Genomic DNA, 22481 nt, shown 5'->3' with positions numbered 1-22481 from the left:
TAATAAGTGGTGCATAAAATTCCATCTTCATTTGGATTAGAAAATAAATTATTAATGGAGCTGAATCCTTTTTTCCAACTCCCTGTACAGTCAATAATTTATAGTGGCACAGGCGTAAGATACATATTTTTAACCATCCGCCTCCCAGAATACTGTTGTTTCATATTGAAAACTGCTGTCCTTCCTGACAAGCTCAGGCACAGTGGGTGTTCGTGCATTATGGATGAGCCGTGCTCTGCTCCTTTAGTCCTGGTGCAATTCCATGAGCAGCTTTCCTGCTGAAAGAGAGCTGAGCGCTCCATTAGAAATTCGTAGGGAGAGACAGGAGCGTCTTTTGTTTTATGCGTTTCACTGAATGTGGGAGACGTACTGCTGCGTGGACTTGAGTTTTGAATGTTTTAATAGCAAATCTCGATGTTTACAGCAGATATTTACATTTTCTGAATGCCGGCCCTATATGCAAAACGGGGGTCTTCAGGTCCAAAAGCTGTGCTGCCAGTGCTTGCGCCTTAGCGTCTGGGCTGTGCTCATTAAACGCTCGGAGCCTGCTGTTGCCTTCATCTTCCCCTTTCTTTGCAAGCTGTTTGAGACCGTTACGAGCATGTGTGCTGCTGCTCATCCCTTGCTTAATCTTTCCCTGTCACTGCAGCCCTCCTTGCTCTTTGTTCTTAATGGGACCCTGAGGCTTTGCTAACCCAGTTTTGATAGCACTGCTAGTAAAGCAGAAGTCTGGCCGTAATCAAAGTCCCTCTGCCTTTGAAACAGCAGTTGCAATTCTCTCTTTGTGGATTATTTTCTGCTTGTCTTGACTTCCACACCCTGTGAATCCTCTGTCAGCCAGTGGTGTGATTTTGAGAGGTCTTCTGCGATCGTGTCCGTTTAGGTCTCGTATCTTGCGTTGCTTTACTTTTCTTCGTCTGCTCACCGCACTGCCCGTCAGATTCTCGTCCTTTGCTTCCCGGGTGTTTGGCTTCAACTAGACATTTCAAACACATGAATTTATTTTTGGTCTCGTAATTTTCACTTCTTTTAAAAAAAATCTATCCTTACTTTGAAGCCCAGAAAGGCTGTCCCAGGGTGACTTGAAGCTTATCGATCAAAGCTACCCCTAGAGCTCTAGCTGAAAATTCACTGATAACTGCTTCGGTGCGTGAGCCCAGCGTGCTCTTCCACAACTGCTGTAAACGGGTTGGCTTCAGTCCCTTCAGATGATGTTTTGTTTCTTTTCTTATCTTCCTTGCCCATACCCATCCATCTGATGCAGGGTTCTTGGAAGCGGGGACAATATTCTTCATCTTTTGTCTTTTTGAAGGTGCACTGAAAAGAACTAGAAGCTCCTCGCTGCAGATTCCAAAGTCCCATTGAGCTGTGAGCTATATAGAGTTTGCGCGTGCCTGTGCCTGGCCGTGTCATCTGCTGCAGATCCCTCTGACTTCAGACCTGTGCTGAGCTGGCTTCTTTCAGGGTGAAATGCTGCTGAAATGTCAGATTTTTAAGGGAACCTTTTCTTAAGACTCTGCAGGATGCTCGGGAATATTGCAGATGTAAAAAGAAATGGTGAGTAGCTGCGAAAGTGCTGATCAGGTGTCCCTGGCAGGTCCAGCTAAAACCACACAAATGATCATTTATTACGTTAAAAAGTAAGTGCACCACGCAAGGACCTTGTCACCAGTGGAGACTGGTGGGGACCTGTGTCACGGCGCTGAACAAGCGGGAGATCCCGTGAGTGTCCCCCACCTTCCAGCGTAGGGGGGAGGCTGAACCGACGCTTGGACTTCATCAGCCCGTCTCCTGGACGCAAGAGAAACACCCGAGCAGAGAGGCCAAGTGCAGAAGGGCTATACGTGGATATTTCCCTGCTGTGCTATAAATGGAGTTCCCTCTAGGTCAGGCATGTATCACCAGCGCTAAATTTACTGGTGGGGAGGTTTGTGAGTCAGGTTTATAAAAGCATGCACTGCTTATGTAAAGAAATACAGCTTAGAAAGAGACAGAAGGCGGGAGGGCTCTCAGCCTGCAGCAGAGACCATTCCTGGTGTACGTCTGCCCTCTCGAAATAAATAGGTCTTTGTATTCAGATGGTAACCGCGCTTTCAGGTTGTGTCTGTACCTTACAGCAGGACTGAGGGATCTGCTGGCCAGCTCTTCCTGCGTTTCCATACATTTCAGGAAATGTAAATAATTTTCAAGCCTACACTCTGGTTTAGATGAAGGGTTTTTTAAAAAAAAGAAAAACAAAACCCACAAACGTTTGGGGGATGAGTAAGTTCATCTCTTCTTGTAATACTTCAGGGATACTTCAGCTTGAGTTGTGCCGCGGTGCCTCTGGGAGGGGAAAGGAGGGATGTGAAGGATGCTGCCGTGGGGATTTTGGTATTCCCGTCCTTTTCATTCGTTCAGGTACGTGTGTCTGTTTGGCCTTTGAAAACCTGAGGCTCCCGGAGGCAGCTGTGTCTTTGCTGGCAGAGCATTGCCGGGCACTTTGCCGTGTGGGACAGGCAGATGTTGGCCATCCTGTACCACCACCGGCCTTCTCGGGTCTGACCACAGGCACGGCTACATCCCAGGGGAATGAACTTCTCCTACGCTTCCTGAGAAAGAGATGTTCCTTAATTCAGCAGCCGAGTCCCTTCTGCAAGCGTGGTGCCCCTAATGCCCTTCAGAGGTGAGTGCTGGACTGGCCACGGTCTGGGAGATCTCGGCAGGAGAGGCTGAGACAAGCCATCGCCTGGGCAGGGGAGGAAGAGCCTATTCCACAGCTGTTAGCTCATTTTGGGGAACACTTCAGCTTATACCCGCTGTACGTTTTGCAATCAAAAAATGGAGATAAAAATAAAGCATCACTAAAGTGATCGCTAAAGCTTTAAAGCTACCAGGTCGTATCAACATTCCTTTAATTTTATTATGGTTTGCTGTGTAGCTGGGCCAGCTGTTTCAGACCAGTAATGAATTACAGTGAAGTGGGCGAGGTGCTGTTTTGTTTTTCTGCCCAGCTGGAATTGATGAAGTGATCCGTTTGCATCGATCCTCACTGGGAAGGAGTTTAAAATTCAGGTTTTATGAAATTGGACCTGAGACCAAATAATTGGAAGAAAATGCTTTAGAATCTGCAGCCTATAATTAAACATTTCCAAGAGCCAGCGAGATACAGCGAGCTCAGCAGAAGGAGGCATTTTGCTGGGAACACTTCCCGTCTTTGCTTTGTTTCACGCTGTGTGCTATTAAAGCAAACAACTTCACAAGCTTCAGAAGCGTTCGGCAGCTCTTGAGCAAGAATAGCATCTAACATTACAGCTAAGCTGGAAACAATGAGGACCATCAGTCGTCTTTTTTTTTTTTTTTTTTAAGCACGTAAACTAGGTAGCTTAGCTCATGGAGAAATCCCCATTACTCTATTTTAGGTATTCTAGAAATTGCAGGATGGGAGTTTTCATCTTCTGAAGGATCCAGCAGTAACCACTAGAAAGGAAAGATCTTCATTTAGAGCAGTGCCCAGATCTGCTGGTGCAATTCATACTTACCTGTGCAAGCCAGGCTCTCCTCTTTTCAATTGTATAAATCCTAACCACCGGTCCTTCTAAGTTTATCGAATATGTCTTGTCTGATTAAAAAAATGAGTTTGAGACGCGATAGAAACGTCTCCCTTGTGCCACATAGGATCAGCTAGACTCCTGATTAAATGTCTCGCTATGTAGAGGTGGGAGCCGTGGCTGTGTCGCTCTGACTGCCTTTGCAGGGGAGCGGTGACAGCTTTGAACTGGAGGCAACGTGCGGAGTCGTGCTGCAAAAAAGTTGTCATCACTAAAGGGGAAGGCTGGTTCTGGGTAGGAAAATAGGAAGACTGAGGCTTTTGGCACCCTCACAAAGTCAAATTCAGTTTCTCTGCTCTTTTACCGGAGCCCACCAGGAGTTGTGTTTGGTGAACTTCAAATTTTGAAGGAGACATCCACCATACACCCTACTTTTGTCTTTTGCTTCATCTCTACAGCCAAGAACCTGTTCTGTGAGTAGCGAGAAGTTTGGGGTGCAATCTATTATTTTTTCTGGCCAGCATTGAGCTACAAGCCCTGCGTGTCTCTGCAAATCGGAGTGAGCTGCACCAGAGCCAGGCACGTTTGTGTGCTGCCCATCACACGGCCTTGCTGCTGCAGATCTGCAGCCCTGAGCTCTCCCGGTGCGACTGCGCGATGCTGCTGCCTGCGTGGCTGCGGCGGCTGCAGCAGCCCAGGGCTCCGGCTCCGTCGCCTCACAAATGACTTGCCAAGAGGCTGTGCGTTGTTTTGAGGGTACCTTAGCTGCACGCTTGTTTTTTTTCAACAGCAGCCAATGTTAGGAATGAGAGAGAAAATGAAAATGTTTTCCCTGTGCTTTTAATTCGTAGCTCCTGTCCGGAGCAAAGTCATGGAAACCAGTTGAAGAACTGGTGACCAACTTTTTGTCCTTTGCTTGAACCCCAAAGCTCATGCAAATTCATTACCGAAGACAAAGATTAAGAGGTGAATGGAGAGCCTATAGTGTTTAGTAGAAAATATATGCAACATGGAAATTGGATGTAAACCTCTTGCTGTTCCTTTGCGAATCTATTATACATGAGCCCATCAGAGCAGCATATTAATAAAACAGGAGGCTAAAGCACTTGGCACTCCCATCTCTTTAGCAAAACATCAGAGGCGAGGCTACCAGCTTCGGTCTGTGGAGTCTGGAACTTGCACCTGCCCAGCTGCTCCGATGCTCCGGTCAGGATGCTCCGATGGACATCTCGCCACTGAAGGGAAATCTCTCCATGGTGCAGGGGTCTTTTATTCAAGTAAAATTCTCCTCCTCCGGCACAAAACCATTGTTCTTTCCTGCTCAGCCTTCTTGCCTGCTGAATTCTTAAAGCAATACACAACGAAGGCCAAAGATGACTTAAAGCAACCTCAGATATCGTGTGCTAAGATGCAAATTGCATCTGTTCCTCGAAAGCTCTCCCCACCAGGGCCACTCTGTCCCAGTCTTTTGTTATGCATGGGTACCACCAACCACAACCACAAGTCCCTTTGCTTTGCCGAGTAGTGAGAAGTAAGTTACGCTGAATTTTCTAAACATCTACGTTTTGCTTCTCCGTCAGGACAAAGAGAGGTGGCTCTTCGGACCTCCCCTGTAATCCCACTCGTGTTGCCAAGGTCCCTTGTGCAGACACTAATACCTCTTGCACTTCTGGGTGAGCAGAGGCAGCAAGGGAACACTGCTGCTAGATAACACGGGCTTCCTGCAAAGTCCAGCCTTAGTGCAAAATGGGAGTAGCTGTAGTACAGTGTGAGTTGGGACCTGCGCGGCTGTAAGTATTCGTGGCTGGAGGCTCTTAAAGATAGAGGTTTTAGCAGCTGATAACCTAGCCCTGGCACGTGAAACTAAATATCAAGAACACCAATTTAAGTAGTGTTACAAGGGATGGGTATTTAGGAGTAAGAACCAGCAGATCTAGTTGGACTTGCAGTTTTCAAAGCAATGGGGAATGGACACACTGAAGAAATGTGCTTGATTTGTTAAAAATGCCCCAGCAAGCTACAGAGGCGGGTAGGGGGTGGGAAGTGTAGTGTAAGAGAAGGGCTGTGGGATAAATAAGAAGGCTGAGCTTGTTGCCCGGTGAGTTCGAGGCTGCAGAGCAGCTTTGTCTCTCTGGGAGGTGTTTGGGCACTGATGTACCTGTGTGGTGCTGCCTGAACCATAGGAAATAGGAAACCTTAGGGACAGATCCAGTATCGAGACAAGCTCCGGCTTATAGGGGCTGAGCTTTGTGCTGTGGGCAGCAGCAGATCTAGAAGAACTAATTACTGTTCCTTTGATCATTTTCTGAGATACATATGAGGATAGCAGGTCTGTTTTTCATGAGTTCATGAACATTTAATCTACATCCTCGCTGGCTTTTTGTACCTGGGGGGGGTGGTCCTATTTATTTTTTTTTTCCCTCTAGAAGAAAAAACCCTACAGCTTGCATCTTTAAGAAAGGAAAAGACTTATGTATCATCATATTGCCTATGAAAATGACAGGTAGGCAGCGCTGGGGGCTCAGCGTTCCTTAATGCCTCTAGCCATTTTCGGTGGGGAGTGACCTGCCTCTGCCTTGGAGGGAATCTCATCGGCAGGACGCGCTCCAGGCAGGACCATTAAGTCCATTTGTTGCTGAATCACGCTGCGGGCTGCCAACATTGCAGAGAATTTACATCTATTTTTTTTTTCCATCGTAGACACGGATGAAAGTGGAAGGGTTGTGTCTGATACCTGCTCTGGGGCCATAAAGCCTCAATTTTTGATCCCGGCTGCTGGTGGTGGTGGCACCTGCCTCCCGTGTGTGTGCTGCTTTACTGGGAGAGGGAAGGAGTTGTCCTCGGGCAGCTGCAGGACTCTCTTACCTCCAGTAAGTCCTACCCTGAGCTGAAGTCTGGACAGCTCGAGCGTATTGCTACAGAGGAGAGAGCTCTGCAAGACAACTAATTCATCTCAGACTTGGCAAGTCTTCTCTCCGAGCTGGGTTGGGTTGGAAGCTGCGTTGCCATTCATTCCCGGAGGACGCCAGAGATGCGCAGTCAGAGGAGGGTGTTAGGATTCAGCTGAATGAAGTTGTCGTGCAACTAATCTTCAGTACAGCCTTGATTGACTGGTGTGCCGTTACACAGAAATAAACTGGTAGTGACCCAAGGTGCGTGTTATACGCAGTCAACAGCCTTCCAGTGTGACTGGTTGGAAAAACTCCTCCTGGGAAAAGACTAAAGCCAATGGTTTTGGTAATGGCTGAATTTTCAAGACTTGGCTTAACAAACTTTAAAAAGGACTTGTTTCCTGGGAGCAGCCTGCGTTTAGGATTTTGAGTGGAGACCAAATATTGCTATTCATTCTTGAAATCTATGGTTTTGAACAATAATTCTGGTTTTCGAGCAGATTTGGCATTTGTTCTCTCGTACTTGGTTGTGCCCCATAATACCGAACTGCAGAGGCAGGGCCAGCAACGAGAAGCAGTTCCCAGTGGCTACTCCCCATCCCATCCTTGTGCCTTGCAAGCAAGGAGGATTTCTCCTGCTTCCCTGGGCTGGCGTGCCTGGTGGCATGGCTGGGGGGAGATCTCCTGCAATAGCCATGCTTCCCGAGGAGCTCGGTGCCGCTTGTCTCCGCAGCACAAGGCTGATCCCTCTGGACCCTTCTCTGCTCTGACTTGTGCTGTTTTCCTCTGCCTTTTGCTGACATGTATTTATTTGCAACCCATTGCACCCAAAATACCAGCTGATCTACTTGCTCTTGGCGTGTGAAGCAATAGTTAAACGAGTAGTTTGGATATTTTTTTTTCTCATTTAGACAGAAGAAACAAGTTCAGCTTTGACCATGCATGTTACATTTTAATTTTTTCTCATGCCAAGAAATACAAAGAAAGTATATAAGATATATCATATCATCCTGCAGAAAAAGAAACGTTTATCAGCAAAGAGAAGCGCCCAGCTGCAATTCCTGATGTGTTCATGCTGCGTGTGAAACACGGCTCTTCCAGTTTGGCTTCAAAACAGGAGGAGCCGGTGCATGGACAGTGGTTGCGGCAGCGGGGAGGATAGACCCTGCACTTCCACGCAAAGGATCGTGTCCTGGGCACCATCTAACAAGGGCACCTGCTCCGAAGTGGTATCAGGGTTGCCTTGGTGAATCCTGCACACGTTCCCTTTCTGATGTTTCTTATCCTGGATGGGTATTTATAGGTTTGAATTTCGCTACCTACTGGTGTTAGCAAATGCTTTACAAATATTCCCACTTTGAAAAGGCTGCTTTCCCCCACCACCCCCTTGGCTTGTGCCCAAGCATGGGAGTTTTCAGTCCGAACCTAACTGTCTTTGCCAAAATTAAAGGATGTACGCTGAAAGAAAATCAACCTTAAACCTGAAATTATTTCAGCTTGACTGTGCAACCTTGGCTGTGGTTCTGTGATAATAAAGTGATAGGGCAAGGTTGGGGGTATCGGGAAAAACAGAATAAATAGTCATGGGACCAGCCCAGTGCATGTGTTTCTACAGCCTCTCCCTGGACTCAGACCGAATGCAAACAGAGTTTTAATTTTATATAAAAGGCAGGATCGGCTCCCCTTGTCTACATGGAGAAATCTGTATTTGGAAGGTCAGCTACTGCAGCGGTACGTGCTTGAGTCCGCAGCCAGCCTGGGTCAGAGCCTTGGAGGAGCAGGTTCCCTACCCCTCGATAACCCCTTTCAGCAAGGCCCAGCGATGACATCTCATTGCCAAGACCTGTCCCGCATTAAAGGAAAGGCCGAGGATGGGAGGGAAGAGCCTGTGAGACTCGTGAACTGCTCTAGGGGCAGAAATGCTGAGAGGAAAGCACGTTAAACTCACAAAGATGGGGAGAGAGGGGTAAATTGGAAGGGAGTGAAATACCACCCAGAAAAAGCAAACACATCATTAAGAGAGCAAACTTTGAAATCAAATCTTTTCTTTCCTCCCTTTGTGCTCAAATCCCTTTGGTCTCCTCTGCAGGCTCCCAGGCGGGCACCAGCCAGCGTGTTGCTGTGACCAGTTGACCCGTGCTAGACCTTTTCCGACCATCAGTCATCGCATCCTACGAGAAGCTGGTATGAACCCAAGCTAGCTTGTCTGCTCGGCAGCAGCAAATTGCTTGTTCAGCCTAAGCCTTCGATCTAGCATCGCTGTACCCAGCAAGGGCTCTTCTGTGCCGCCCCGCAGAGCCCGGCTCTCCGCCAAACCCTGGGGAGAGGAGCCTGGGGACACCAATGGCAGAGAGGTGCCATCAGCCATCCGCTCTGCTCAGAGACTTGCCGAGCAGTGCAAACCGTGTATTTATATCCCACCAGGACCTCACACTTGTCGATCGTAACTCCTACTTCAACTTACATTTAGAGACGTTTCCCACCTTCTCCATCTCTTCAGCAAGCTATCCTCCTACCAGCTCAACTTTGCTGTCAGGTAAGCCTGGATTGCCACCGCATCGCTTGGATCTCTCGCCTCTCCCCTATTGCCTGCTTCACTAGGGGGTAGAAATTGGCCAAATCCTGAGGATTTTGTGACTGTTATAATTGCAAACACAGAAAACTCGATTCTGACGTATGTGCTTAGAGGAGGCTGCAGCAGGTGGCAAAGAGATGTGACATAAGTAATAGGGCTTGTTTGGGAGGATGGAGAGGGAAAGTCTTTTCGTGACATAGTTTTTGCGATTGTCCTCCTGTGTGCTAAAAATGAAGGTAAGGAGAGGAGCAGTCGTGCCTGGATGTGGAAAAAAAGGTGCTTGCGCTTAGGCGAACACTAAATCAGTGAAAAATTATGAGGGATGCTGTTGTTCCTCACATGTGGACCAAAGGAGGAACCGTGCCTGCTGGTGGCCTCAGGATGAAGTTCTGCCATGATTTACCTCCTCATAACACGATCGCAGGTGAGGTGTGTGTCGAGGGTTGGGGACCCAGCAACTTCTGCCTTCGTGAATATACGCTAATGCACCCAAAAGAGCCAAATAGGCAGCTGAGCTGGGATAAAACTCTGCGTGACGTGGAGAGCAAGGATCTAGTGGTAAAACCTTTGCAAAATATCAGGCTGCAAAATGTACAGGGAAGCTGGGGGAGAGCAGGGAGATGAGACTTCCCAGATAACCCTGGGGAGTTTATTTCTCTAGCACTGGAGAGCCAGGTTACAAGGAGAGAAAATATTTTGCTAGGAGTAACTGTAGAGGCTTTCCCCTGGATTTAAATGCGGGATTAGGAAAAAAAGCTGTATTCAAGAGTGCAGTACAATTGTATCTAATCAGAAAGAAGATTTTAAAATGAAAGGAATTTAAGTATCTTAATTTTTCTTTTTTTATTGTACTTAATAGTGAGACGAGAAGGAGTTGCCTCAGCAGCCTGATGATACAGGCTAAGACATGAGGTACAAACCACATTTGGGTGCACGCAACAAATCATCACCGTGGGGTTTTTTGGGAAAGCTTCTGCCTTCTCCTGCGTTCAGATGAATTCTGGTACCTCTCCTGCTCTGCTTCACCAGCCTGGGACTTCTCCTGGCAAGGACCATTGCAGCTGCCTCGCAAAGCCCCCTCGTTCCTACAACTGCAGGTATCCCAGTCCATTTTGAAGTGTAGTGTGTGTTTGCCTAGATCTCTTTGGAAAAATCAGATTCAAAGGAAATCTGTATTCATACAAGGTTCTACTAAGGAGAAGAAAGAAAAATGGGTTTCTTTTTGGAGTTGTACAGTGCATATGACTGAGCAACTTTGCCATCCATGCAATTAGAGCAGCGTAATGCTAACCCACCTCGTGGGGGGTGGCAAGGTTTAATCCTTTAAATGTGGTAAAGCACTTTAGATGAAAGGCTTTATATAATGATAAAAGACCATTTGAATTCTTACTTAATAAATACTTGGCGCTCTCAAGTGCTATAACTCATCGCAGCAGTTTTCCCTGAATGTCGCCTCTTCCTGCCCAAGGAGGAGCTTGCTCAGCTCTTACCATAAGCTGAATTTCAGCAGCTCAAAGAACAAAGGGCAGAAGATGCACAGACAGGCAGCACTGCCCCTACGTAGCTCAGAAAAAAATAATGTGTGTTTCCCAGCAAGCAGCTTTCGGGTTCTAAGTGTTAAAGAAGGAAACGTTTGGGGGATTTGATGGGATTTCATCAATCATGAGATCAGAGTTTGAATCTCCAGGGGGGAGTTCTGAAGAGCTTGGGAAGAAGAGATCTGGTGCCTAAGGGGCACCGTGGCAGCGGCTGTGGGTGGGATCTCGCACCCAGCAGTGCTCAGGGGCCCCTGTTTGCTGAAGCTCACAAAAAATGAAGTGCAAAAGAAACGTTGCAACTTTTGTCCATTTTAGAAGCCAATAGGTTGTAATAAAGCGCTGGCAAAGGGGCGGATGGGAATGGAGCCCAAGAAAGTGCTGTGGTGATGTGCTATTGCTGTGAGTCTCTGGAATCCCTTTTAATGTAGAGAAAAGTGTTAACAGTGTGTCTAGGGGATTTGGCTTGCTTAGCCCCTGGATTCAAATAACACCTAGCAAAAGAAAACACTTTGAAGAGGAGCAATCGAACAGGTGACAAGAGAATTTTCACAGCGATGCTCATGGCTTTGCACATTAGTTACTGCAGAGTAACTACAGCGTGGATTTACAGTGGACCGCTACCCTGTGCTAACCCCACGTGCGCACGCGTGCCCACTCACATACTCCAGAGAAGAAGTTAGTGCCAAGCAGTTACCGTGTTGTGAAGTTTCTTATGGTGTGCAGTAGATTCTCCATGTAGACAAGCCCTCAGAAGCATTAGATTTGGTCTAAGTTTGGGGGTTTTTTTTCAGGAGATTGGTGGTAGGGGGCAGAATTGCCCTGAAACACCTTATTTCTCAGTGCAGTCCATATTTCTAGGTCCCAGGCTGTCGGCTGGAGACAACAGAAGGGCCGGGGAGTGCAGCTCTTGGCCATGTACTTGTGCCCGCAAAGTTTTGATAAAAGAGAGAGGCTCAGCTAATACGGAGCCAATGGATATGGCCAGAAGCCATCTACAAAGCCTGAATAAAATAACAGGCGATGAAACTTTGCATAGTCTGGGTGGCCGGAGAGAAGACCAACCCCAGTAACAACCCGCGGCAAGGACAGGGAGAGGGGGAGGAAGAGGGGCTGGGGCTGGGGGGAGCGTGGTGGGATCGGATCCCGCGGGAAACAGCCGAGGAGCCGCACGGTATGGAAGACGTGGTGGGGCGTGGGGTACCTATAGGCAGATCGGGAGGAGCAAAGTCTATTTTCTTGTTATGTTAAATATAAAACATTAAAAAATAATACATGTGGAACTTGTGGAACTGACGCCCGTCAGCTCTGGGGATGCTGGAGATTTTCAGAGATGCAGAAGAGCGTGTGAAGGGTGCAGGGACAGGAGCAGGGATCTTAAACTCCTCTGTGCCTCTGAAAATCTGCTGGAAGACCCTAAGCTGAAGCTCAAAAGGGTCGGGGAGATGAGCACTGACAGTGGCGGGGGCTGGATCATGCTGAAGCTTTTGTGTGATGGACATGACGTGACATAAATGTGCAAGTGGGTAGAACAGGCTTTCCGTGCCTTGGTACTGCTGCTACAGATTAACCAGGCTCTTTTCTCACCTCCACTAGTATTAATCTCACTTTGGGTGCACAGAGAGAGAAATGTGTGGGTTCGCATAGAAAGCATTATTTTTCCTTCCATAAAAACCCCACCATGGGATTGGGGTGAGGAGGAGCCCGGCGTTCTCATGCAGCAACATCCTGCTCTGCCAGCTCTGAGATCTGCCCTAAGTGACAAAAGAGCTTGTAGGAACAGACATGGAGAACATTCCCAAAGGCATGCAAATGGCCATTGTCTCTCTTTTTTTTTTTTTTTTTTTTTTTTTGTCATCAAAAATACAAAAGCACCCACCACATCCTCCAGCTTTTGCGGCTGCGTTTTGTTTGGAGCAGAGCCGTGGTCCTGCTGCAGCTCTGCTCTCCCTCCTCCTCCGTGGAACAGCTCTCAGCTCCTGATGGCAGTTTGAGCTTTGGTTTTTTTGTAGAGACAGAGAATTTGATGATTTAAAAACCAACAACCCCCCAAAAATTCAGTGACTTGTGCCAAAATTCTTAGGACTCTTCAAAATGTCCTGTTCTCGCCTTAAATTTTTCTTTTAAAATAAGCTTCGCTCTTGAAACTCTCTCCTCCTCTTGTACTTTAGTTGTCTCCCCACTCCGTGAGTTTTGCTGGAGGGGAATGAGGTAGTAGATTTCCCCCTTCTCCTCTCCACTCGGCGTCCGATGTCCTTTCCCATTCCTTCTTGCGATGTTTTTTATCCCATCACTTGTACAAACTCATTTCCAAGAGGCGGTGAAGTAGAAGCATGCGTTCCTTCAGACGGCGCTCCAGAGCAGGCTGTCCAGGGCTGCCCACCTACACTGTGACAATTTTTTGTTGCAAGGCTGAAAGTAAAAACCCCAAAAGGAAAGTTGTCTTCCTCCTCTTCGAGGTGTTTGCATGCTAAAATGTCTGTCTTCTAGGAAACTGTAAAATAAAGAGAGTCTTAGGGCAGCTTCCAGTAGTTACAGATGTTTCCCTTATGCTCTTGGTTTGGGCTTTGTGTGTTTCTGAGGTTCCCGTTTGCCTGAGCTGCATGCTGGTCATGCTGGTTTTGGCAGGTGAGTTTGTGTTTGGGAGGTTCCCCAGACATTTTGGGATTGCACTTCTGGGCGGGTTGATCTGTGTCCTTGGACCCCTTTGGTTTTACCCCACTACACTCTTCCAAACCCACCACAGCCTTTGCCAGGGTTAGACCTTAGGTTGCACCCGAATTAATTGGGTGCACTATGGGAGAGTACAGGGAGGACTTTCCATTCTGGTCATTTGAACCGTGTGCGTTGCTACTGCAAGGAGCCCGTTCTCCAAAGTGTTTTGCATGTGTGCGTGCAGCTGGCGATGGTCAAACCAGCCTGGACCGTGCAGGTGCTTAGTGCCCTACCACTGCAGGTGGGGTGGGAATGGAGCACCGCCTGCTCTAGGGTGGTGGTGGGTGGTGGGCAGGTCTGTCCTATAAACTGGGCTGGAGACAGGAGCCCTGTGAGGTTCCTGCTGTAGCTGGGCTGGGGAAAAGAGAAGGAGATGTTACCTCTGACGCTGAGTGAAACGTAGAGCACGATGATGATGGTCCCCAGGATAATGGAGACGATGCTGAGCAGCCTGGCCATGCGGCCGAGTCGCCGGGCTCCATCCATGTCCCCTTGCTGCCCGCTGTTCCTTGACTGGGGGGAAACACAGAAAGAGGCTTTTGAGAACGGCTGCAGCTCTGGGGTGACTCTCTGCCTCTAGACCCCAAAACGAGAGCTGCTGCATCAGCTGGGGAGCTGGATCTGCCATCCTGGGCTCTCGCAGGATTCCACGTGTATCACCTCTGCGAGCCCACGGCTTTGACAGCCTGTGGTCCTGCTAAACTGATGTGCCCGGAGAAGCCCACCTGGGATGCTGTTCTGCTTGCCTTGGGTAGGAGCTGGACTGGCTCAAGTCTGTGTGTTATTGGAGTGACTAAAAAATAGCCCCAGCGTGGGACAGTTACACTGTGATTTCCTCTATTGAGTTCTTTGGGCAGCTCAGCGAAAGCTTTCCTCTGCTCTGTAACTAAAAGAAAGGGCTCCCTGGCTGTGCCAGGGCTGAGGATGTGGACTCATTAAGGGATGAAGAGAAATCCCCAAGAGCTGCAGCTAGAACAGGACTTGCCTGGCATTGATGTTGGGGGACACTGGCGTCTTAATGGGAGGCTCTCAGTGGGATAAATTCATAGAATCATAGAATCATTTAGGTTGGAAAAGACCTTCAAGATCATCGAGTCCAACCATCATCCATGCCCACTAAACTGTGTTACGGAGTACCCCATCTACACGCTTTTTGAATACCTCCAGGGATGGTGACTCAACCACTTCCCTGGGCAGCCCATTCCAATGTCTGAAATTGCAGCGGTCCTTGTCCTTGTGAACAGGTGGCAACCCAGGGTGGATGGAGAACACAACTTGGCGGTTCCCTCGGAAACTTTGCTTTTCACTGCTCGGTCAGGGCTGGCCGCCCATGGGCTCGGCAGAGTCCCAGGCCCTGGGCGCACCTCTGGGGGGGGTTAGTGAAGCTTCCCCGGGGTCTGCCCAGCAGTGCTGCTGGGACCACAGCTGCAAGGGGCTGGGTGGGTTGAGCAGGATTTGGGCTCACACCCAAAAGACATAAGATGGGATAAGCATGGGCTCACCAAAACCTTGCCCGGTGCCTGACGGGGCAGCGAGGGCGATGCTGTGGTCTGACTCCTCTGCGCTTCAGTGCCAGCTCTCTTACAGCCCTATGCTCGGCAGCGGTGCTGACCTGCTGGGCGAGAGAAGCCTGCACCTATGCCAAGCACACACAGCAACCTGAAGACCAAGCACAGCTCATCAGAAAAAGTGTAATATGCAGATGCATCGTAAACCTTCAGAGTAAGCAATTAAATAAGGACCAATGTCGCTTCTTGCTCTTGTAATCGGCAATCATTGGGTTCCCAAGTGAAAAATACTGCAAGTAAGAATTCCTGGTGAGGGAGAAGCATTGCTGCTGAGAGAAGAGCCCAAAGTGCTCCCCAGCCTGCCGGAGCGAGTGTGCTGGGCTTCCTGCACTTGGCTGAAGGAGGACCTAGCACTTAGCAGATGGGCAGCCGCGCAGTACCACGGCGAGGTTATTACGGTGAAATTACTCACCGTGCGTCAGCATTCGCTGCGTGTGTGGTGGAGAGGCTGGAGCCCCTCCATCAGCAAAACGGGAGCTCCCTGCTCGGGAAGAGGCAGACGGTCTGTGAGTAGCGCGGCTCTCCGGACCGAAAAGCTTTCCCAAATTCACGCGGCGCCCTTCTGCCTCCCGTGAAACCCATCGGGAAGGGGTTTTGGAGGGAGGGAAATTGGATAAGGAATTTTAAAGTCCAGCAGTAATGTTTTTACCTGATTGGGAAGGCTTGGAGTGGGGGGAAAGGGAAGCAAGGCAGGCTGGGGGGAGGAGGGAGCCTGGCACCCGCCTCTGTCACCTTGATCCCATGGAGGAGTCGGGCAAAATTCCCCTCAACTTCACTGGGGGCGGGATTTTGTAGATAGTTTAACTGCCTTGAAGCAGTTACTCTTTCTTTAGAGAGGCTTTTAAATATTTAACATTTTTTACAGGGGTTAAAGGCTTCTTCCCCTGCCCCGTCCATCTCCAGCCATGCTGCTTCAGCCGAGCCAGGTCTCAGGAGAAGTGGGAGATGTGGGGCAGGCTGTGGGGCCGGCAGCTCCCCACAGCCCCGTACCATGTGCCGGCTCCTTCCTTTGGAGCGTGGCTGCTAAAACTGAGGAAACTCCAAGTTAAAAGAAAAAAAAAATTTAGTTAAAAAGAGTTAAAGGTGGACCTGTATTAAAACAATCCCACTTTCCTTTCAAAAAATGTGTATCTCAGAAATAACTGTGCTGGAAAGGGTCCCCTGTCAAATGTTTAAAAAAAAAAAAAAGTAAGAGTCAGGACACCTAGCACAGCTCCAGCACTAGCCGTGAAACATCATTGAGAATCCAAACAAACAAATACTTGATGTTACTACCCCGTTTCCCGTTCAGCCTTCTTTAATACCACTACCCTCTTGGCAGCACCATGACCAAAAGGCCCCCAGCCCCAGCCCGGGCTGCGCGCTGGCTGCTGCTCCGTAGTGCTCGGGTAGGTAAAATGCAGCTTTAAAGGTTTCCATGTACTCATTTTCATTTGTATCGCCACGTAAATAACATAGCGGAGCCTCAAACAGGCGGTTGCTTCCACTGCATCCCTGCGAACGTCCTGCTCCGCTCACGTGCCACCCTGTATAACGATGTCCCCACCGCTGACGCCAGGAGAGCTCAAGACCTTGTTTCTTCTGGTCTCGACAGCACATTTGACAGACCGTATCTAAAAGTGATGGGATGCAGCCAAGAGCCTATTTTCATTACAGAACAGGAGGTGACAAAATGAAGCCTCATGGGCTGGTGGCGAGAGATGGGGAGGACGCAGCAGCCCAGGGACTGACAAGATCCCTGCCCTGCTCACTGACGGCTTCCAACATTTGGGATTTTTTTTTTTTAGGCTCCAAATTTTGTAACAAGTGTAGTATTTTTGCAGGGTGTGGGTTAGATTGCAGTGAAATACACCATTTTAGCTGTTTTCTACGGAAAATATATAGGCTAACAAATTTGATATATTTATCACTACAGCTTCTGGAAGTGTTTACTGCTCATTTATCCTGAACAATTATGAAAAATACATCAGCATTGGCATGGGGTGTTTAGCAAGCATTTGTTACTGTACATATATTATTCATTGGTGTGGAACGGTTTGATTATAGCTCTCTAGTATCACTAATCCTGTGTTTTGCTTTCCACATAAAAACATTAACATCTTGTTTATTAATCGAGACTCGCCGAGGCAGAGTATCTCAGAAAGGCTTGAGGGCTACGGGGGAGTGAGTCACTGTGTGTGTGCCAAGGGACTCCGTATTACAGCGGAATATTAGAAAATCTGAAGGACCCTAGAAGTGGGGCTGGAAGGGCAGGCTGTACCGCAGCACCCACGGGGCCAGGTAAGTCTGCGTGATTCAAAAGAGTTATTAATCTTACCTGTTTTCAAACTGTTATCTGTTCAAGTTACTGTTCAGAAGGGGTTTTTTTGTCCCCTAATAGATCACCTAAGTTGTCCTGTTGCAAATGAAGGCAATTACTTTTCTGCGCTAGTCCCAGGGACGGAGAAGACAAATTGTCGCCTCCTCTTCCCCGCAATCTTTCCCAATTTATGAACTGGCTTTGGATGCACTCTGCTGCCTTCCACCAGTTACTCAGAATAAATCATTAATCCTCGACAATTGCATTTTGTTGAAGAAAACATTCAGAGAGAGGTATAAGTCAACATCAGACTCGGATAGATGACTGTGCCATTTGAAATGAGTAACGATAGTTTGACTTCTCCCACATCTTTCAGGAATGACAGTACTTATTTTGGACACCAAGTGCTGTGCAGAATTGCCCTTGGCATTACTATATGCTGCTTCTGGCTGGATTTACCTTTCTTTTTCACTTCATTTCATTTGTCTGGAGTTTTGTACACGGGTAACTGACCTCTCTGCTTCTTCCCCCAATGTGGCTGCCCTTTTGTAGGAAGGGGAAAGGGTTTGATAACAGCAATACAGTGCGTGCGTGTGGGACCCGGCCCTGCCCTGCACTCCTCTGAGATGGGTCCCGTGGGGCTGTGCTGCCTTTGTGTCCATCAGCCCTGCTCCCCGGCTCGGGGAAAGACCCAAACCCCTTAGTGCAGCCAGGTCCTCGCTTGGTCAAGAAAATGCATCCAAGGGTCAGTGGAGGAGCCTCCAGGTAACTCGTTTCCACAAGACCAGTGTTATCAGGAACAGGCTGGGGGCTAGAGCAGGTTTTTTTTTTTCTCCACCTCTGGCCACAGGCCCTGCTGAGATCTGAGAGCAGCTTTTGAAAAATGATTTATGAGACACTAAACCCAAAAGCATTCATTTGCTTTCCTCTCTGGTTGCTGCTTATTACCCAGAAAAAAGCTTTCATGTGCAAAAAGCATTGACTTAGGAAAGAAAAATACAATTGCAGAGCTAAAGGAACATCAGCACATTGTGGAAAGGTCCCCCCTGCCCCCCCCCAGGCACCGGGAATCGCGAAAACCTGGTTCCTGCTCAGATTTGTGTGTGATCAGGCACTCCTGGGTTTTATTCTGTGGGGAGACCTAAGCCTGTGGGAACCTCGGGGGTCACTGGCAACTAAATTCCTGCCTGGTGTAAGCAGGTGAAACATCAGCTGATGCCCTGAGAGCTGCTCCTGCTGGCAGGAGGACCCAGGCAGATGTTTCCTGGCTCCCCAGGGTCAGCACGGAGCAAGGATCACTCCTCGTCCTGCTCCGCTCCGCCACGCAGTGTCCCTGGCTGACAAAGCCGGGGAGGGGGGTGGTGGTGGTGATGGTATAGGCATGGCCAGGACTAGAAAGGGCAGTAGCAAATTAAGTGTCCCATGGGACAGGGAGTACAGGGGCGACTGCGAAGGGGCCAGAGGATGCGCGCTGGCTATTAATGTGCCGTGTGAGCTAGAAACCTTGTCCTGGAGAACAAGCTCATCCGAGTGCGCCTTCTGCTTCGGTGGCCCCAGAGGGCTGGGGTCGGGCATCTCCTTCCCCAGCTCTGCGTGGGCTCTGGTCAATGCTGTCAAGGGCCTTGGAAGCAGAGGGCAGCCAAATAGTCTTATTGCCTTTTTGGTCCTGCCTCCCTTCGGGTTTAACACAGTAAATAAGTACTGGTACCTCACTGCCCAGCAGTATGAACTGACTCCTGCTCTTTTTTCACTGTTTAGTCTTCTACTCCATGGGGCTTATGTGGCCCAAGGTACATCGCCACCGCGCCAGAGGCTCTAACGCCTGCAAGGGAGAGTGTGAGAATCTATTTTGCATGAAGGCTGATGTGGTTGGAAAATCCCCGTGAGAGACCTTGTTTATTACCATGGATATGCAATACCCAGCTGCTTCCCCTCTCGTTGCAGTGCAAAGCCAAACAAGGCTGGCTGGCTTCCCCGTATGCTGCCTGAACAAGCTCTGCCACACAGCTGTACCACGCAGATGACAGCTGGCACTGGCAGAAGTGATGATTCCGCCTCAAAATGGAAACTGGTCTCTCTAGAGGGCTTTCTGTGGCAACTGCTGGTGTCTGTCTTCGAGTTCTTGGTGGTTTTAGGGGAAGTGCTGGCTGCAGGTGCCCCTCAGTGTATTTCTGTGTGGTAAGCAGCTAACTGCTTTCCCCAAGCTGACTTCCAAAGAAAAGATTTGCCTCCGTTGCAAATCAAGGGTATAAAAGGTGCCCGGGGGCTGTACAGCCGTGGGGCGTCCTGACGGGTAAGGGGGTGGCCGTACTTGCAGGGCTGTGCTGGCTGAGCCACCCATACTCAAGACAGGTGGAAGGCCGGCTGGCTTTATTTTCCCCTGCTCTGATGTTGGTGTATTTGCTGAGGTGTGGGGGATGTTTAATGGAGAAAATTGCTTCTTCAGGGCAACTAAAAGAGCTGCAGGTGCAGGCTGTCCCTTTGAAGCATCCGAGGACAGGAACCAGCCCCCAGGCAGGGTCTCCCCAGTGCTGCAGGACTGGGCTGGGCTGCTAGGAGATGCGGAGGGAGATCCCTTGTCCTTGCTTCGCCTCCCAGCTCTTTCCCGGGGAAGCCCGGCGAGTCGCTCTGGACCTCTGCCTGCCGGCAGGGACCGGCTTTACCGGAGCCGCCGGGCTTCCCGAAGCCCTGCCCTGGGTCCTCCCGCATCCCACCGCCCTCCCCAAAATCCATCTCCATCCCACCACCTCCCCCGGGAGCTGTCCCGGTCCCATCCCGCCTCCACCCACCTCCCTTCCCCGGAGCCCGATCGAAGAGTCCGGTGGGAACGGGCACAGCCCAGCCCAATTCCCCGGGGCTCTCCCGGTTGAGTTGCGGGAGCTGTAGGGGCTTCCTCCCGCCCCGCTCCCCGCCGTTCCCGGTCGCCGCCGGTGCAGCACCGCGGACAGCGCCGGGGCGGCCGCTGCCCGGCCGTCGAGGGCGGCGGCGGGGTGGGTGGGAGCCGGCGGCGGGGATTCCGGGCTCCCGGTGGGTCCCCGTACTCACCATGATGGAAAAGACGAGGGCTACGACGTTGATGGGCCAGACGGGGCAGAAGCAGGAGAAGATGGCGAGCACCAGGTAGTCCCGCGGACGGCCCTGCTCCGGTGCCGCCGTGCTGGTGGCGGTGGAGGAGGCTCTACCCAGGCTGAGCCGGGACGGCGAGAGCGGGGCCGCTTCCAGGTGCCCGACCGACACCGACTTGTAGGCGAGCCCGTGCCCGTTGCGCTCCGCCTCGCCGGCTAAAGCGGCCGTAAAGGATTTGGAGCCTCGGAGGCCCTTCTCCTCCCGGCCTTCGCTCGCCGCCAGCAGCTTCTCGGTCTCCTGGAAGCGGGTGGGCAGCACCGTACCCGAACCCGAAGCCGAGCCCGAGCCCCCGGGCGCGGAGCCGCTGTTCGCCATGGCCCGGCGGAGCGGGCTCCGAACGAGCCCCGCCGCCGCCGCTCTGAGCTCGGGGCCCGCCGCCCCGCGGGAGGCCGTACCGGAGGAGGGGCCAGCCCGGCTCGGCCCCCCCCCCCTCCCCGGGGCAGGATCGGGGCCTCGGACCGCCCCCGGGGTGTCCCCCGTTTCTCCCTCCCCCGCCCCGCGCTCGGTCTCCGCCCGACCCCGTGCAAGGCGGTGCCGCTGTCGTGTGTGTCGTCGTCCCCCCCCCCGCCCCCGGCGGGATGCTGACGGGGTGGGAGAGGTTGGGAAAACCGGGGCGTCCCCTCGTCGCCCAAGCCCGAGGCTCTGTCTCGCCCCACCGATCTCCCCCCCGGTTCTTCCCGGGGGTTCCCACGGGCTCCGCTCGGTGGCCGCCTCCGGTCCCGGGAGCAGCTCTGTGCTGGGTACCGGTACCCACAAGTCCTGCTGTCCCTGGGTCCGTCCTGGCTGAAAGCCTTTCCCCAGGCAAGTGGGGGGACACATGCGACACAGACCGGACCCACAAACCCCTCATCGCTGCGGGGGGGAGGTGGTTGAGCTGCCCTGTGCAGGGGCTGCCTGCTGCCCGGAGGTGTGAGGGTGTCTGGGCAGTGTGGGGGTGCTCGGTGGTACCCCGGGTTCCAGGCGCTCTGGGAAAGCATCTTGCCTCGGGTAACAGGGTGAGAGGAGGCACTGGGCACGCTGGGCTGAGCTTGCCCTGCTCTCGCTCTGCGTGGGTGACCCTGGAGACGTGGCAGCTGGGGACGGGGACACCGGATTAGTGGCAGGTATGGTGTCCCTACCTAGGACCCGCAAAGGAGAAAGGGTGCTGGTGTGGGGGTGGGTTATGTCCTGTAAAGCAAATAACAGCATCCTTGGGAGTGGGGGGTGCTGTGAGGGGCAGGAGGGAGGGCTAAAAAAACCCACAGAGCCTGGATAAGATAGAAGTTTTCCACCCATTCTGTGTTATGCTTCAGTTCCAAATTTGTCAAGGATTTCCCTGGCAGTGAGTGCCATTTACGGGGCACACCCAGCCCCTTCTCCCTCCCTGAGAGGTGCCCAAAGAGCTTACTGCCAGCTGGGACGTGCTGCCCAGCCCTGCCCAGAGCCTGCCAGGCTGCTGCCCCCCCAGCTCCCCCCCCCCCCCCCCCCCCCGGACTTATCCCATCCTGCAGCCTCTGGACAGAATTAGGACGCACATTTCGTAAATGTGAACCTGAGAGCAGTGGGGTGACCCTGCTTCAGGGGGGTCTCGCAGGGTTATGCCCCCCCTGCTTCTCTGGCCATCTGCTTCCATCTATCTCGCTTTGCCTGACCACCAAAGCTGGGGGGGGGTAAAACCTGCAGATGCAAATTTGGGAGGGGGACAAATTTGAAATTTGGTTCATGTCTGGCTTAGGGCTGGGTTTCACTTAAACCTTCTTCGAATGCTGGTATTGCTGGGCTCTCACTCCCGGTGTGATGGATGCTGACGGGGCAGAGCAGGGGTATGCACTGCTCCGGGGAGAGCCAGAGCAGGGAAAGCCCCCCCAGAGCAGGGATGCTGTTGGGAGAAGCAGGATTCCTTCTGTGGACATCGCTGCAGGCCTTCTCCTGGTAAGGGGAACATCTGTTGGAGATTAAAGCCGAGATGCCTCACACTGTCAGCACTTTAAAGAGGCTCCTTTGCTGAGCAAAGAGCTCTCTCTCCTGGCTGCTGCTAGCTTTCCTCTGCTCATTGCCAGCTCCCTTGTCCCACCCGGGGCTTAAGGGAGGAGGAGGAGACCCTGGGGAGGGAGACTGGCACACCAGAACGGAGGGTTGAGATGGTTGTTCCAGCATGTGCCCCCCCCCACCCCGGGCAGGGAAAGAGCTCGGACTGCCCTTGGTGGGTGGGCAGCCAGCGCTGGGGCTCCGCTGGGAGCACTGGGGCTGGAGGAGCTCTGCG

General features: G+C 51.2%; 1 protein-coding gene and 1 long non-coding RNA gene across 3 annotated transcripts; one reads left to right on the top strand and one right to left on the bottom strand.

Annotated features, from left to right (window-relative positions):
• Positions 1 to 2866: 2866 nt before the first annotated feature.
• Positions 2867 to 6682, top strand: LOC128149346 (uncharacterized). Its single transcript, XR_008237617.1, has 2 exons — positions 2867 to 5324; positions 6231 to 6682. It is a non-coding gene; the product is annotated as an uncharacterized LOC128149346 (long non-coding RNA).
• Positions 6683 to 7352: 670 nt separating this feature from the next.
• On the bottom strand, positions 7353 to 20640 carry TRARG1 (trafficking regulator of GLUT4 (SLC2A4) 1). Of its 2 annotated transcripts, none has more exons than XM_052804438.1 (3): positions 20159 to 20640; positions 13627 to 13759; positions 7353 to 12943 (listed from the first exon to the last, which is right to left on the bottom strand). In XM_052804438.1, the coding sequence occupies exons 1-3, from the start codon at positions 20552 to 20554 to the stop codon at positions 12915 to 12917; spliced, it is 558 nt and encodes a 185-aa protein (XP_052660398.1). In that variant the 5' UTR covers positions 20555 to 20640; the 3' UTR covers positions 7353 to 12914. The 2 variants fall into 2 exon arrangements, with proteins under 2 accessions (XP_052660398.1, XP_052660399.1); XM_052804439.1 differs by having other exon boundaries at positions 7353 to 13025; positions 20159 to 20637.
• Between the last annotated feature and the right edge of the window lie 1841 nt (positions 20641 to 22481).

This window comes from Harpia harpyja, chromosome 12, assembly GCF_026419915.1.
Source record: "Harpia harpyja isolate bHarHar1 chromosome 12, bHarHar1 primary haplotype, whole genome shotgun sequence".
Lineage (NCBI taxonomy): Eukaryota > Metazoa > Chordata > Aves > Accipitriformes > Accipitridae > Harpia > Harpia harpyja.
The sequence above is the reverse complement of the archived record's forward strand: the minus strand, read 5'-3'. Positions and strand labels throughout refer to the sequence as shown.

Excerpts from the sequence above, each read along its gene's own strand:
- TRARG1 (XM_052804438.1), bottom strand. The coding sequence starts at position 20,554 with ATGGCGAACAGCGGCTCCGCGCCCGGGGGCTCGGGCTCGGCTTCGGGT. Across the intron at positions 13,760-20,158 it reads CCCTCGTCTTTTCCATCATG|TCAAGGAACAGCGGGCAGCA; the intron begins GTGAGTACGGGG and ends GTTTCCCCCCAG. Across the intron at positions 12,944-13,626 it reads CGTTTCACTCAGCGTCAGAG|CCTTGCAACAAAAAATTGTC; the intron begins GTAACATCTCCT and ends TTTTACTTTCAG.